General features: G+C 38.3%; 1 protein-coding gene across 1 annotated transcript; it reads left to right on the top strand.

Annotated features, from left to right (window-relative positions):
* Positions 5,846–8,257, top strand: LOC109347685 (cytochrome P450 71A1-like). Its single transcript, XM_019587682.1, has 3 exons — positions 5,846–6,803; positions 7,412–8,037; positions 8,202–8,257. The coding sequence occupies exons 1-2, from the start codon at positions 5,892–5,894 to the stop codon at positions 8,024–8,026; spliced, it is 1,527 nt and encodes a 508-aa protein (XP_019443227.1). The 5' UTR covers positions 5,846–5,891; the 3' UTR covers positions 8,027–8,037; positions 8,202–8,257.

Genomic DNA, 18,433 nt, shown 5'->3' with positions numbered 1-18,433 from the left:
TATGTTAATTAACCATTGGAGTGTTAAGTTAACCAAGACTGTGCTAAAAGATTAAAGATGTAGCAAATATATTTTTGAATAAAATACATGGTTTCTGATCACCTAGATGAATCAATCCCAAACCCAGAACGTAGCCCAAATTGAAAAAGGCTAACCCAAAGGGATAACCGGACAAAGAAAGTGGGAGAGCGAACATTGCATAATGGAATAAAACATATAAATATATGCTGTCATATAAGTTGTGTCACTACATATGTCATTAACTGAGATTGGTTAGAAAAGTAATTAATTTTTCAACTTAAACATATTTTTTTAACTAATCATAAACTAATAATACATACAGTAACACAACTTGTGAGACATTATATACGCTCCCAAATAAAAAGTTATGTAGTTAAATTTCAGACCACAAAACTCTATATAGTACTAGGGGGAAGTTAATCCCAAAACCTACAAGAGCCTAATATATTGGAGAATTTTGAGTTGAAGAAGATGGTTCACATTTGAGAGTAGAACTCCCATTTGCATTGTTTTGTACAAAACTCTTTAATATTTAATAACACTCGGAGTTTTCGACTTTCGTTATGGCACATTTATTGATAACTGAAATTAATAAAAATGAATCATCATTAGTAATGTAAGACATCCCCATTTTACTTTCTAATTTTGAAAGTGTTGACGGCTAAACTTTGTCCAAGATGACAAATCATTAAGGTCGACGAAGACAAATAATAAGAGAAATACACAAATCTAGTATAGATTTATGAATAAATGCAAGAGGATGTGCAAAATCATTGCATATCTTAATTGCTTAAATGGGTTTTAAAATGAAAATTAAGGGTGGTTTGCTAGCTTGATTTATTAGAGTAGGAGAAATTGTGCCTCCTCCTAACACTATATTTGAGAGTTATAAGCTATTAGGGAAATAGAATATTAAGAATTAAGGGGCAAGGTTGTGTTGGGAAGGAGAAAGAAAAACAACCATCTCATTTATTTTTTGGTAGTGTGAAATATAGATGTGACCATATTTTTAATTTTTAATTTTCCCTTTAAAAATCTCATGAAAATAAGAAATATAAAGAAAATGTAGTTACAAAATTTTAATAAAGACATATACTGTCTACATAAAACCTCCAAAATCATTTATTCTCTTTCCCACAACTTCCAAATAAGTGAGATTCTTTCTATAGTTATATCTTCCATTTTCCAAAGTCAGAGTTTATAGGCAAGGCAATTTAATACTTTAATGATTTTGACAATATTTTTGTTTTTTACTTTCTTCCTTTTATCTTTCAGTTGAAATGTGGAATTGCTAATTTCTTGGTATATATTTACACTACGAAAATACACTTAGTAAGAAACGGCAGAGTTACAAGAATTGTGACAAGCATCTACCTATAAGAATTCCCATGCATGTGTGCACACAAGAAATATGATATAAATGTAATATCTATACATTGAATATAGAATCAGGATCAACTGTCTCATTTTTTATGTTTCATCGTGTCTCGGGACAATTGAAAGTTGACATCTACTTGATAAGAAAAATAAAAAATAACGTTTTTATACTATTTGGTATGATATAATTGGTTTGGGACATGAGAATGTGAAATTTTGGAGACAGTAGATCCTACTTCTTGAGTATAACGATTTATACACAGTTGGTGTATTATCTATCACTTATTTGTATTACTTTTATGTAAGACTTAATAATGATTAAAAATGAATAATAAATAATATAATAATAGTATATAAAATTCTTAGTATATTTATCTTTTTATCTAATTATAAGTATAAAACCTCACGTGCACATACTCTTCTTAGAGCTAGCTAGAAAAGATTTATACATGTTTTTTTAAAGCACAAATTCCATTCAAGACAATAAAATAGTATTAATTTTATGGCATCCTGACTTAAAAAGCCTACTATCACTTGGGAGTTACACATTCATGAACATTAGCTTCATTCCTAGCTACATTTATATACTGATTCAAGGTCTTCAATGTAAGAATGGAAATGAATGTCGTTTCAATGCGAATGAAACGACTTCCCTTCTAATGGAACCAAACACTAAAACGGCAATGGTCATTTCATTCCAAACAATGTGTGTTCAAGATCTGCCCATAGTTCAATATTTTGGTACGATGTTATGCCAAAAAGAATAAAAAACTTAGGGTGTAGATGTATATACAATTATGAGCAATAATAAAAAGGTGAGAGGGGTAAATCAGGCCGTTGAAGTAAAAGGACAAAACAAAATGAATGAAGGACAACGGACAAATGATCCGCACATCATGGAACCAAAGAGTGAGAATTCCTAATAGCAAATATTCCCTTTTGTGAGCATAAATAGGAAGAAGAGGTACTAATGATGGAGTGCACAATTTGAGACAATTCATTCTCTCCCAATGACATTCCTTTGGAAATATTCTTCTTGTTATTGTGTTTTTACTAATTCTTAGAGTAGCGTGTGTAGTACATAACAAAGTATATTCACGAATACGTACCTTGTATTGTTGGCTCTTAGTAATACAATTCTAAGAAGTTATTAATGAATTGAGTTCTTTCCACTTACAACCATTACATTTGGTACTTTCATCTTCTACCATGGTAGAAAACACTCATATGAAAGGGTTTGAGGCTGCCATTAACAACCTCAATGCTACAATGCAAAAACTGATGGAAGACGCCAATGCTTGTCATAACGGCTATGTTCAGGCATGCCACACTGATATGGCACAACTAGAACAAGTGCAAGTTCAACTCAACACTCTCCAACTCACCTCCGCTTTTAATGGTAATGTGAACTCTGATGATTCTTCACAGCGACACCAACCATTCTAGGTGAAAAACGTCAAGGTTGATTTTCCCAAATTTGATGAGTCTGAGGTTTTAAATTGGATTTTCAAAGCCGAAGATTTTTTTGATTACTACTCCATATCAAACCACCATTGTCTTACCATCGCAACCATTCACATGGAAAAGAACGTTGTTCCTTGGTTCCAGATGATGACTTGTAACAACCCTTTTCACTCATGGGCTGCCATTACACATGCCTTAGAACTTGAATATGGACTTTGCCCTAATGAATCTCTCAAACTTGCTCTGTTCAAACTCAACCAACTCACCACCGTTAGTGTTTTTTACAATACTTGCACATCCTTTACTAATCGCTCCCATGGCCTTACCCCTTTACCAAGCCCAATTACCAGCCCAACAAAATAATAATAATAATAATAATAATAATAATAATAATAATAATAATAATAATAATAATAATAATAATTACCAGCCCAATTACTTTCTAAAATAATTTTATTTTAAACATAATAAGAAAATGCTTTATTTGACATTTCATAAAATGGATGACATGATCAATCTCTCACTTATTTAATGCGGCAAACCAACACATTGTAAGACGCGTCACTGGCTCTCTGGTGATCATACGTGACATTAAGAAATTTTTAACATACAAATTTTAGGTACTTTCATTAAAATAATGTTAAAAATTAGAGAAAAAGATGTATGTACTAACAAATTAAGAGTTTTTATATTGTCATTTTATTATCTATTATTTATGTTCAATAATCATGACTTTTAAGTAAAAATAATACAAATAAATGATGAATAATATATTGACCGTACATAAATCTTTACATTATCAATACATAAATATTACTATTAAATTCTTCTTTCTCAATCCCGAAATTGATATATCCTCTATGCTATAAGAAAAAAGTACATAAGTTTGATTACTATTAAATTCTTCTTTCTACATGAATGAGTTTAATTTACTTTAGGTGGTAAGAACAGAAATATCATATAATTATATATAAAAAATAAAAAAATATAATATATATTTTTTTGGTATCATCTCTATTATTAAAAAATAAGTACTTTAAAAAAAATATATAATTTTTAATATTATGTTTATCTTTTAATTACAATAAAATTATAATTTTGTTACAAAAAAATAAATAAAGACAAAATACATTTATCTCTATTGATGGAGATAATCTTCTTCATTGATATACTTGGGAAAATCTCACATTCTCACCCGTTCTAGAAAATTAGATATATATCAATTAGCAATAAGTTAGGAGACACACTGACCCGCCATCAACTTTTTTCTGTGTCATTTTACATGTTAGAAATGATTAATCATAAAATATTTAATGATTAAAATTTTAATATTTTATTTTAATTAATTAAAATTGATGATATATAGAGTCATAAAAAAGTAGGACAATAAATATGGTCCATATTCGCTCGTGCGTTATCTCCGACACGGGTCACATCTTTTAGCACCAGCTGGAGCTGATACGTCTTTTAGCACCGCCTTTGAGAGTTTGAGTTCAACTGACACACCGCTGGACCAGAATCGTCAATTTCCGTGCCAAGTGTCACCTCTTTTGCGCTCCATTTCTACTCCTTTTCATCTACTTTTTTTTTTCAGTTTTTATTTATTGCTTTTAATATACTTTATTTTCTAAACAAAATACAATTAATAACAACTAAATTTTGATCTAAGTGTAAGATCCGTTGAATCACCGCATAGACCAAAAAATTATTGGTTTAGTATATGGACTAATACTTATTTAGAGTGACAATCACACATCTAAAAATAATTAATTGTTTATCATTTTCATATAAATTCAATATCTAAGAATGATATTTGTTGATTCGATAAACTGTTGGTCATATAAAAAATAGAATTAATAAGAGATAATGGGAAAAAACTTATCATCACCTCATCTACTCTTCGGCTAGATTTCATAGTTTTATTTGTTTTATGCATATTTTTATGTTTTATTTGAATCCTTTTAAACTTATTTGAACTCTTTAATAAATATATTAATCTGCATTTCACATAAGTTATATTTTTAAATTTAATTCGTAAATTATAAAATTATAAAGTGTGAGTTATAATCTCTTAGGATTACAATATATTTATGTTTGGATATTTTAAATGAAAAATAAATATAAGCTAATCTATTTTGTTTGCGTAAGTTGAAAATGTTATTTTAAATTACAGAAAATGATATGATATTATTTGTTTATATTATGATTGTTTTTAGATGCTTTTAAAATATATATTTTAATATTTATCGTCATATATTATTACAACAAATTTAAATTTTATTATTATATGACAAAGGCTTAAAAATTAAAGCAAAAGATACCATGAATATCAATATTTAAAAACAATAGGTTTAATAATTTTTAATAAGAAGTTGTTTTGTAGAAGAATAAATAAGTAGAGGAATATAATAGGCTTTAAATTAAGGTGAAATCAAAATTTTGTACTACCATAAGTATATCCTAATCTCTGAATAAAGAACTAATACATTTTGTAGTATGTGATTGTACCTTCTAATAAGTGTCACTTTTAGGAATTGGACCATTGATCTTTTGATCATTTAGATGATTTAATGGAGTCATACATGAATAGATTGTAGTTAGTTGGTAGGAGAAATTGGAATTGACATTTTAATTAAAAAATAAGTTAAACACGTGATTAACTAGTTTCACTTTTTCCCTTTTTTTCTTAGACAAATGACCTGAATCTATAATGTAAATATTAAGCTTATCATTAAAAAATAAGCAAAAACTACAAAAATAAATAAAAGAGTTTAAAATCTGTGCACTGACAGTGTAAAGTTTTTTACACACATTATTCACCATTGATTTGTATTACTTTTGTTTGAGAGTCAATAGTGCTTAATAAATCAATGGTAAATGATTGACTGACAGTATAAAAAACATTTACACTTGCTGTGTATACATATTAAATCCAAAATAAAAACCATGTACACATTGTCCACAAATCAAGATATCAATGTTGCACTAAGTTTTACATTCAATTTGTACGTTTGCAACTTTGCATCAAGATGGAGCTTGTTCTTCTTTCTTTATTATCCATCCTTCTTCTACTCATTATCCACAAATCAACTAGACCAAAAACTCATCTTCCACCAGGTCCTCCACCTCTTCCTCTCATTGGTAATCTCCACCAACTTGATACCTCATCCCTCCATCAATGTCTAAGCCAACTCTCCCACAAATATGGCCCTATCATGTCCTTGCAACTAGGTTCAGTTCCAACCCTAGTAGTTTCCTCTTCAAAAATGGCCAAACAAGTTTTGAAAACCCATGACCTTAACTTTGCAAATAGACCACCTTTCCTAGGGCTAAAGAAATTGTCTTACAATGGCTTGGACATAGGGTTTGCACCCTTTAGCCCATATTGGAAAGAAATGAAGAAACTATGTGTCCTTCATCTTTTTAGCCTTCAACGTGTCAATTCCTTTCGTCCCTTTCGCGAAGATGAAGTTGCGAAATTGATTAAGAAGCTATCACAACATGAAGATGGTGGGTTGGGCAAAGTTATAAACTTGAGTGAAACATTGATATCTTTCACAAACACTTTGATTTGTAGGATAGCTTTTGGGAAGAAGTATGGTTTTGAGGAAGATGAGTTATTAGGGAGTGACCAAAAGAGTAGTAGATTGCATGTGTTGCTCAATGAGGTTCAAGCTTTGATGACTGAATTTTACTTTTCAGACCATTTTCCATTGATGGGTTGGGTTGATAGAGTTAGAGGAGTATTACAAAGGCTAGATAGAACCTTCAAGGACTTGGATATGATCTATGAACAAGTCATCCATGACCACATGGATCTAGATAGAGCTAAAAGTGATGGCCATGAAGTTGCAGACATCATTGATATCTTTCTAAAGATAATGAATGATCAATCTTTCTCAGTTGATCTGACTCTGGATCATATAAAAGCTGTGCTTATGGTAATTAATCTCTCCTTCTTTTGCCTGATTAAAGAACATGATTAAAAAACACTGTATAGTTTGAATCTTTTTAACAACAAATCTTAGATTTTCACAAATATTGACTGAATCTGCAAATAATTCTCTGTAGTTTAGCATTACTTACATGTGTGTTATTGATTAATTAATTCAGTTTATTTTTTTTGGTTATTAATTCAGTCTATTTAACCACATATGCATTTCTGACATAAATGAATATATACATATTATATAGAGTTTGTTAACATGTGTAACTTTATTTTTTAGTTAGGTTCATTTCAGCATTGTGTGACAAAAATATCCTAATATTATATTTGAATTAGGAGTCGTGATTTTATAAATTTGAAGGTTTGAGACAAGAAATAGAAGAGAGAAAAAAAAAAAGAGATATTATTTTATTATACTTGAATATATATATATATATATATCATTATATATGAGACTTTCTTTGGTTTTTTAAAGACTTATATTTCTGTTGGAGACTTATATCACTTTCTAATATGTAAGAGAATTAGTATAAAAATTTAGTAGGAGAATATAACATTACTAATATATATATATATAGTGTGTGGATGTATGCATGTGGGCAGGACATTTTTACAGCGGGAACAGACACTGTTGCAGCAACAATAATTTGGGCTATGACTGCACTGTTGAAGAATCCAAAAGAGATGAAAAGGGTTCAAGAAGAAATTAGACAATTACTTGGTGACACAGATTTTATAAATGAGGATGATATTCAAAGGCTTCCTTATCTTAAAGCAGCGGTGAAAGAAACTTTGAGACTTTTCCCACCTTCACCGCTACTATTGCCAAGGGAAACCATAGAAAAATGTAACATAGAAGGGTATGAGATTCAACAAAGAACTCTAGTATATGTTAATGCATGGGCTATAGCAAGGGACCCTGAGAACTTTGAAGACCCTGAAAGATTTAATCCTGAGAGGTTCATTGGGAGTTCAATAGATTTCAAGGGGAATGATTTTGAGTTTTTACCATTTGGTGCTGGAAGGAGAATGTGTCCTGCAATGAATATGGGAGTGGTAACTGTGCAGGTTGCACTGGCCAATCTTCTTTACATGTTTGATTGGGAAGTGCCTAGTGGAATTAACAAGGAAGACATGTTGGATACTCGAGTGAAACCAGGGATAACTATGCATAAGAAAAAAGATCTTTACCTTGTGGCCAAGAAACATACAACATAGGAATATAGTTTGTTTGGTTTGTCTTATAATTTGTGTCATTCCACGTACTATTAATTGTGATTAGTTAGGAAAATATTTAATAATTAAATTTTTAACTTAAATATTTTTTCAATCAATCATATTTGTTGACACATTGACCGACACAAATTGTAGGATAAGAGATGCGTGATCCATTTGTTTGCCTTGTGGCTTGTTTTATGCTGTGTGGTACTGGCTTTTTCACTTTGTATGTGTAGAAATGGACTTTATTGGCAGGATTGAATTGGTGAAAAGAATGTTGTCCTATATAAAAGTGTCTTCAAATCTGTTGTGACACATGAAATGACTAATCAGAAGAAGTGATACATGAAATGATATACTTTTTGTGACAAAAGATATGCTCAAATCCTTATACTAATTTTCAACTTACAAATTGAGAAAATACAAAAATGCAAAAGCTTTAATCATTTCAATCAAATGGTGAATGAAAGAAACCAATTGCATTACATATGCATGTCACCATAATATAATTGTTGTATAAAGGATATCTAGATGTTATTGCTATGCTCTTCTAAATAGAGCTAGAGTCTATGTTTAATTAGCTTCTTTAGAATGAAGTTTGGCCTATGCAACTAGCTCAACATGATTGTAGATTCGAAACTTAAAAGGTTTTATTTTCCTTTGGTTAGTATCTTAATGGATTTTCTTAGAACCTGTTCTACCCCGGTTCTAACCGGGTAATCGCTCATCTAGAGTCCACCAGCTCGGTCATCCCTGATCAGGCTAGTAGATCAGGGACAATTGTTCTACCCCGATTCTAACCGGGTAATCGCTCATCCAGAGTCCACTAGCCCGATCATCCCTGACCAACCTAGTAGATTAGGGACAACTGTTCTACCCCAGTTCTAACCAGTTAATCGCCCATCCGTTCCGAGCATAGAGAATATGGTACCCTACATATCCCAATCCCTGCATCGGATGGACCCACTTATAACAAACTATAAATGCTCCTGACACATCATTAACATTTCTGATCTACCATTTAATGCAGTTCTGACCCACCATTTAATGCACTTATGACCCACTATTTAAAGCATCTCTGACCCACCATTTAATGCACATTTGATCCACCATTTAATGCACCGCTGACCTGTCTTCAATATCAGATAGCAGGCCGCCTGCCACGACACCTACACATTCTTCCTGTCCCCGACAATTCGACAAGAGTAGATTCACAGGACAAGGAAAGACGACCAGAGTACGTCCTTTATGCCCGTTAGAGGTTGGCCAATGACTAGATACCATCTCAGCATTCTGTTAGTTCTATAAATAGGAATGATCATACATGGAGTATAATTAATTCTCATTCCCCTCATTTATTGCTACATTTATTCTAACTTCTCTCTTATTTACTCTCATTATCTCTCTAGAATATTCAATTGACTTGATCATCGAAGAACCTTTTTAGATACCTCCCCCGACTGGTCCAGACGACATCCCACCAGATCCCCTAATTCTTCACCTTCTACTGAACATTCATCACTGGCCTTTGTACTCTAGTTGCCGACCATTCCCTCTTAACAACAAAGAACATTGGCGCCGTCTATGGCTTACCTACAACATGGTGACCACCCGTAACCAAACTCAACCACCTAGCCGAGCAGAACTACTCAATACAAACATTCCCCCAAATCATGATACACTTTCCATTGACCCCTAACACGTGTACAACAATCTCAATAGGCTAGCCAAAGTCATCCACCCAACCCCATCCCAGAAGCACCCACCACCCAACAACTCCTCCACATGATCCAAACTCAAGGCCAAATTATCCAACAACAGGCCCAACTACTAGCTGAACTTTGCCAGCATAGACCTGAACCCAGTAACGAACCCTCACGACTAGTTGCCGATGAGCACTCCACTGAATCCGCCGAAACATCTAGACTAATAGCCCCCCCCCCAAACACAAAAACCACTCAAATAACTCAACCCCCAACCACAACTCCTCACGAGCAATCCATCCTTTCACTGAAACCATCATGTCTTCACCACTCCCTAAACTTCTTACCCGACCTAGCAACATCGACCAATACAATGGAACAAGTGACCCACAATATTATTTAGATGCCTTTGAAACCTTAATGCTCTTCCATGGGGCCACCGACCCCATCATGTGCCAAACATTTCTCCTCAATCTGAAATGTGCTACCTTACAGTGGTTTAATCGCCTCGCACCAAACAATATTGATCAATGGGCCACTCTCGCCAACGGATTCAACATCCGCTTCACAACCAGCAAAGAGCAACCTCGCTCTTCCTACACCCTATTTGGTATACGGCAGGAGTCACATGAACCTCTCTGAGGTTACCTAGACAGAAGAGCTTACCTCACACTAGAATCTTGCAAGAAGTTATGACCACCCACCTAATCCAGTTCCTCAAACCTAATCTAGTTAGGAAATTAGGGATCCAAGACCGCTCCAAATATTGTGATTTCCACATCTTCTTTGGACATGTAACAGAAGAGTGTATCTAGTTGAGGGACATTATTGAAGACCTGATTCAAGCTGGACATCTCTGACAATTTATTGCTCGGACCCGCTAAGAGCGATCACCACCTCTACGTCGATTCTGTCCTCCTCGGAGACGTTCCCCCAAAAACTCAACAAGAACGCCCTCTGAACAGAGACCGGGGAGACCGATACCGTGCCAATAATAGGCGACAACGGAGTCCGGTGGACATCAACACCATATTGGGTGGATTCGCCGCTGTCAGTACATCCAGGGCAGCACAGAAAAGGTATGTCCATGAAGTTATGCAGTCAACTGTCCGGAAACCTCTATAGTATCAAGCCCATTAGGCTGCACCCCTGATCTCTTTTGACAACCGTGACTACGAAGGCGTCGTCCGCGGTCATGAAGATCCCCTCGTTATCACCGCCAAAATGAACAATAAAAATGTGGGACGTTTGTTTGTCGACTAGGGCAGTTTGGCAGATATCATGTTTTAAGATCTATTCACAAAGATGGAACTCAAAGATAGAGATTTGTTGCCTTATGATGGACAACTTGTTGGTTTCATTGGACATGGAATCACCCCTCGAGGCTATGTTGATATATGGCTGACGGTTGGAGAGTAGCCTCTAACCCGGACGATTCAAGCAAAGTTCCTGGTTATCGACTGTGTCTCGGACTGCAACACCGTACTCGGGCGACCCATGCTCAACCATCTCGAAGCAATAGTCTCCACCTTGCATCTCTGCATGAAATTTCTTTCATCCGACCTCAAGGTATGCACATTTAAGGGAGATCAATAGAGTGCAAGAAGTTGCTATCAGATGAGTCTCCAGCCAAACCACACGTCAGTATAGGCGCCACCCCCAAGAAAAAATAGCAGTGGCGTACACCTAGTGGAGCTAGACGCTAGAGAAGACATGGAAGAACTACGCCCTCATACAGAAGGAGAAAAAAATCCCTTCAACTTAGTCCTTTAACAGAAAATATAGTATATATTGGCTGCACTCTCGACGAAGCTCAAAGATCCAAATTGATCAAGTGCTTGAAAGCCAACAAGGATCTTTTTGCCTGGTCCACTGTGGATATGCCTGGAATCGATCCCTTAATTGCTTGCTATCAAATCACGACCAATTCGAGGGCAAAGCCAGTGGCCCAGAAAAAAAGAAAGATGGGCGTCGAAAGAACAACTGAGGTTACTCAGAAAGTCTCAGAACTGCTAGAGACCGAGTTTATCTGAGAAATAACATATACCACATGGCTGTCAAACGTCATTCTGGTCAGAAAACCATATGGGAAATGGTGGATGTGTGTGGATTATACAGACTTGAACAAACTATGCCCAAAAGATCCATACCCCCTCCTAAACATTGATCATCTTGTGGACAATTCTTCCGGGTACTAATTTCTATCATTCATGGATGCTTATTCTGGATATAATCAAATCCCCATGTACCCTCAGATCATGAAAAAACCACCTTCATTACACAAAAGGCGGCTTACTGTTACACAATCATGCCATTCAGTCTGAAAAATGCAGGGGCCACATACGAGAAATTGATGAACACCGTTTTTGGAGATCAGATTGGAAGAAACATGGAAGTCTATATGGATGATATGATCGCCAAAAGTCTACCAACGGAAGATCTTGTGACTATCCTAAATGTTGTCTTCGACCGGTTGCACAAATTTAATATATGCCTCAATCTAGAAAAGTGTACATTCAGAGTCAAAGCTGGCAAGTTCTTGGGATTTCGGTTAACAAGCCGGGGTGTTGAGGCCAACCCAGCAAAATGCCAAGCAGTTATAGACATGTGCAGCCTGAGATCCATTAAGGAAGTCCAACAACTTAATGGACGGTTGGCAGACTTGGCCAGATTTCTCTCTGCATCCACCAAACACTCCCTCCTACTCTTCCAGCTCCTAAAAAAGAACAACACTTTTACTTTGTCAGAATATTGTGAAGCAGCATTCCAAACCTTCAAGCAATACATGGCTACTCCTTCTGTTCTTTTTAAACCTGCACCTGTTGAGACACTGTATGTCTACTTAGCAGTGACAGGCGGGGCCGTAGCAATCGCTCTAATCAAAGAAAATGAAGATGGACAACATCTAGTATACTTCACCAGCAAGGCATTACAAGGCCCAGAGCTCAGATATCAAAAACTAGAAAAGGTCACCTACGCCCTCTTGATGGCAACAAGACGACTACGATAATATTTCCAATCCCATCCGGTGGTGGTCAGAACCAATCAACCTATCCGCCAGATTTTGCACAAGCTCGAGTTAGCCGGACGAATGATCTCCTGGTCTATTAAACTGTCACAATTTGATATTCGGTATGAGCCCATGACAACTATCAAAAGTCAAGTCTTGTCCGCCTTCGTGGCTGAATTGACCGCATAACCAGGTAGTTCTGAGCAGGTATGGACCATCTATGTCGACGGTTCATCAAATCCCCGGGATAGTGGAGTATGGGTCTTGTTAGATAATGGCCATGGGGTGACCATTGAGCACTCACTCACCTTCACCTTTCATACATCAAACAATCAAGCGAAATATGAAGTATGCATTGTCGGGTTGCAGTTGGCTAGAGAAATCGGGGCAGAAAAAGTCTTCATATGCAGCGATTCCCAGCTCATCGTCTCTCAGATTACGGGCCCTACCAAACCAAAGATGTGTTACTCGGCAAGTACCTTGCCAAGGTTAAGGAACTGATAGTCAAGTTCGAAATGACTTCCATTCAACACGTCCCAAAGGAACAAAATATTCGGGCAGACATTTTGTCAAAATTAGCAAGTACATAAAGCCCGAGGGACAGTCCTACACCCTAGTGTCATGGCCATCAAGCAAATACAAATCTCGGACAATTGGACCAGCCTAATCATCAGATACTTGATCAACGACAGCTTATCGACTGATCAGAATGACAAACAAAGGTTCCTTAGGTATATCTCGTGGTTCACAATAGTGCAAGGCTGTTTGTACCGCTGGGGCTTTCCTACTCCAATGCTTAAATGCCTCGGCCCCGATAGAGCTCGATATGTCCTCCAAGAAGTCCACGAAGGAAGTTGTGGCCATCATCTTGGCGCAACATCACTAAACAAGAAGATAATCCAAGCCGAATATTATTGGTCAACCATGGAAAGAGATGCCTCCGACTACACCAAAAAATGCACACCCTGTTAGTTGTTCGACAACCTTCACAAAGCTTTGCATGAAGAGCTCACAACCACAATGACCTCGTGGCCATTTTGTAGATGGGGTATGAACATTCTGGGACCATTCCCACCGGCAACCAGACATCTTAAGTTCCCAAAAGTGGCAGTCGATTACTTCACTAAATGAATCGAAGCTGAGCCACTGTCCAACATCACAACAACCAACATCCTGAAATTTACGTGGAGGAATATCATAACATAGTATGCGATACCCGCTTCAATTGTCACCGACAATGAAACTCAATTTTAGGACCGCGAGTTCAGGGAATTGTTGTCGGGCCTCCACATCAAGCAACACTTCACTTCAGTCGAACACCCTTAGACAAATGGTCAGGCGGAAGTGGCAAACAAAGTCTTTCTACGAGGGATAAAAAAAGATTGCAAGAAGCCAAAGGAGTATGGTTGGAACAGTTGCATCATGTCCTGTGGGCTTACCACACAACTCCTCACTCCACCATCGGGGGGGGGGGATCACCTTTTAACCTCACCTACGGGGCCGAGGCTATGATCCTGGTAGAGATCGACGAGCCCACATGGCGAACTATGCACTTTGATGAAACCGCCAACTGCACTAGCCTAAGACACAACTTAGATTGGATAGAAGAAAAGAGAGACTGAGCCAGAATAAGAGAAGACGCCAACAAAAGGAGGACCACCGCGAAATATAACAAGACTGTAGTACCAAGAGGCTTTGAAATAGACAATCTAGTACTTAGAAAAGTCGATGTCGGCAAAACCAAGGGCAAGCTAGCACCGAATTGGGAAGGGTTGTACCGAGTAACCAGCAAAACCGACAAATGAGCCTATAAACTTGAAGACTTGGAAGGAAAGGAGATTCCCTGCACCTAGAACGCGACAAACCGACACCAATTTTTTGCCTAGAATAAGAATTCTATACATTAGACCTATAAACGGCTGAAAAATGATGTAATCAAACCATTATCTATATATTGGTGAGGTATTATTCAAATGTTTTTTAAGAGCCAGTCCCCCTTTCTCAGCGTGTCAATTCACAAACCCATGGCAGGGCCAAGCCCCCTCAGTCGCCATAAAAAAACACCCCTCAAAGGCGTGGTCCAGTCCCCCTTTGGTGGCGGTTCAATTCATAAACCCAAAGACAGGGCCAAGCCCCCTCGGTCGCCATCATAAAACACCCCTCAAAGGAGTGGGTCAGTCCTCCTTTGTGGCGGTTCAATTCACAAACCTAAGGCAGGGCCAAGCCCCCTCGGTCGCCATCTAAAAACACCCCTCAAAGGCGTGGGTCAGCCCCCCTTTGGCGAAGGTTCAATTCACAAATCCAAGGCAGGGCCAAGCCCCCTCAGTCACCATAAAAAAACACCCATAAAAGGTGTGGGCCAGTCCCCCTTTGGCGGGGGTTCAAATCGCAAACCTAAGAAAGGGCCAAGTCCCATTTAATTGCCATTAGGTGCCACTCGATTGACCAACATATCAAGTTATCATGTTATCATCCGATTTATCAAGACTTGGTGATTATTAGTTACAAATCATCCGGTTATTATCCGATCTATCAGAAAGTTGGCGATTATTAGTTCCACTTCATCTAGTTAGCATCTGATTTATCAAGTCTTGGTGATTATTAGTTACAAATCATCCAGTTATTATCCGATCTATTAGAAGTTGGTGACTATTAGTTCCATTTCATCCGGTTATCACCCGATTTATCAAGTCTTGGTGATTATTAGTTACAAATCATCCGGTTATTATCCGATCTATTAGAAGTTGGTGACTATTAGTTCCATTTTATCCGGTTATCATCTGATTTATCAAGTCTTGGTGATTATTATTTACACTTCATCTGATTATTACTCGATCTATCAAAGGTTAATGATTAGTAGTTCCGATTCGACCAGTTCTCATCTGATCTATCAAGACTTGGTGATTATTAGTTCACTTGAGGTCATTAAGTTGATATTCGGATAACGAAGACACGAAAGCAGGAAAAAAACATAAGTAATAAACACATGATAAATAAAGGATAAGGAGCACTTGCATTACAGTTATATCCAGGTTACATCAGAGCATACAATTATAACTCGCCACCCCTACCCGGAACCGGAAGTTTTACCAGACCTTTCCCATCATCAGCGACCAGGTCCCCTTCGGGGGTAACCGTGGCGTCTATCCGGGTCCAAGACCAGTCAAATTTGGGGAAGACCAATCGAACTTGTGTGAAGGCATTGTTCCACCCTACACTAGCTGCTGCAACGACATCCTCCTTCAAATCCTAGTAAGACACCTTGAGCTGCGCCAACTCATCGGTTAGCCAAACAATGTCACCCTTGTTCGTCTCATCCCGCTCGCCGGCTAAATTCACCTTTGTCTCTAGGTGATGTTTCTCTCCCTCAACTCGGTCTAGGTAGTCACAAAGGGCCCCGATTTCCCACTGGGTGGATACCATATCAGCCTGAGCTTGCAATGCAGCATCCCGTGCTTCTTGAAGTTGGTGTGTCAACCTATAATTGCTCACTAGTAGTGAGATTTTGCTCCTCTTGAACCTTGAGCGCCTCACCATACTTTTTCTCCAGCTCATGGAGTTTAGCCGAGTGCCCCTCTTGGAGATTGGACAAAGCATCCTCCCCGACCCGGGTAGCCAAGACTCCCTCACCCTCAAGATACTTGGCGATAGAGGCGACCAAAACCCCAGCCTCCCGAACTCGTCTCAGAAGATCGAGTACTGGTAGCGAGTCCATCCTCTCTAGCACTCCGAGATTGAGCAGCCCGGTCTCCACAGCCTTGGGGACCCAATACAAAAAAAGAAGCTTGGAAACATCCTTCCCTTTCCCACTGCTAAGGGTGTTCCCTTTGGTCGGCTCTTTAGCACGGGGAACGAGCATCCCTGCAGACATGACTTCTTCCCCGATCAAATCCACTGGATGATTATCAGATGGAGTGGAGGCAATTATGACCTGAGGCTCTAGAGAAGGAGGTAGAACGACGATTGAAATAGAAGGTTCCCCGCGTAAAGGCTCTACCCAGGCCGGAGATTCAAACCTTGCCTTCTTGGTAACCTCTACACTCTTCATTTTTAGAGTAGCCCTCCTCAGAAGACCTGATCGGTCGGACTGGTCACCCATAGCAGCTGCTGAAAGAAAAGAGGAAAAGATGTCAAAACCAGTTACAATACAAAAAATGGGGCGGGGAATACTACATATTCCTATATGCTCACCAACTTCAGCCTCAAAAACATGATCCTCCTGGACCAACTTGTAGCAAATTACTAGTCGGCCCGCCTTAACCCAAGCCAACATTCCATCCGCCACCTCCCTTTCCCGACAGCTCAGCTGATCATACGAGAAACTGGAGGACTTGGCCGGCTTTTGATGGATTCCCATGCTCTAAGAAAAGGGGAGTTGGGTCTGCCCATTGGGCCCATATGCCCATTACCTCACAGAAAATCTTGAAGGCCCAGATAAAACCCCAGGAGTTGGGATGAAGTTGGGAAGGAGCCACTTGAAGATGCTACAACACTTGGGCGGACCTATCATCAAATGGAACCTTCACCCCAATCTGACGACAGAAATATTCGTACATGTAGAAGTTGTGGCGATCCTTACTCTCCATGAAGATATCCTAGCAAACATGCTCCTTTTTAGCCAGACTGTTTCATGATATACCCTCAGTTGGATTGGCCAACAATTCTACTCGAGGTTGTTTATTCGCCGAATAGAAAGAAGGACTACCGATGACCTCCCAGTCAACCCACCAGTAAGGAGACTTTGGGCCCATCATCTCCGACAGAAGTGTGTATTGATCAACATGGTCGACAAAATTCCTCCCCATAAGTAACATGTCATCAGAAGAAGTATCAGACTCCGAACTGGATATACCATCCAAGACTGGGCCCCACTTCTTGTAAAAGGTTGCCCGGTCCAGGACGTTAGCCTCGCCCCTATTATCTCTCACCCTTTCATCGCGCAAGAGGGCGGATAGAGATAATCGTCGAGGTCGCCCATGTGTAGACTGATGCCTTTGATGACAGAGACCGAGGGACGTAAAGATCGGCGGGGACCCAAGCAAACCTCCAAATCATCAGAGCTAGATTCCCCGCCGGTCATGATTAAAATTAGAAAAAGAAGAATGGAGGAGGAATTACCAGTTAAAAAAGTTAAAAAGAGAGACGACGGCTGGATGAAGAAAATTCGTCCGGATTGTAAGATGATAAAAAACTTGGTAAGAAGACAGAATGAAGAACATTGGGGAGAAGGTACCCCTATTTATAGGAAAGACCCAAGGCCAGGTCCCCCTCCCTCCAAAAGCCCAACTTGAAACGCGAATCTACCCGTTCAAAACCACTCGAGAACAATCTAACGATGGCACAAATATTCAGACGAAGGAACTAAAATGAGCAAACGCATCGGTTGAACACCTGAAGTCACCAGAAGGGATGCTACCAATCCCCCATGTGTTAGCCTAGAAATAAATAACCATCATTACCTACCCCTATACCTACATTGGTCGTCCATCTAGAGTCCACCAGCCTGGTCTTCCTGGACTAGCCTAGTAGACTAGGGGCAACTGTTCTACCCCGGTTCTAACCGGGTAATCGCCCATGCAGAGTCCACCACCCAGGTTATCCCTGACCAACCTAGTAGACTAGGGGCAACTGTTCTACCCCGGTTCTAACAGGGTAATCGTCCATTCATTCCGAGCATAGAGAATATGATACCCT

The sequence above is a fragment of the Lupinus angustifolius genome, chromosome LG05 (genome assembly GCF_001865875.1).
Source record: "Lupinus angustifolius cultivar Tanjil chromosome LG05, LupAngTanjil_v1.0, whole genome shotgun sequence".
Classification (NCBI taxonomy): Eukaryota; Viridiplantae; Streptophyta; class Magnoliopsida; order Fabales; family Fabaceae; genus Lupinus; species Lupinus angustifolius.
The sequence above is the reverse complement of the archived record's forward strand: the minus strand, read 5'-3'. Positions and strand labels throughout refer to the sequence as shown.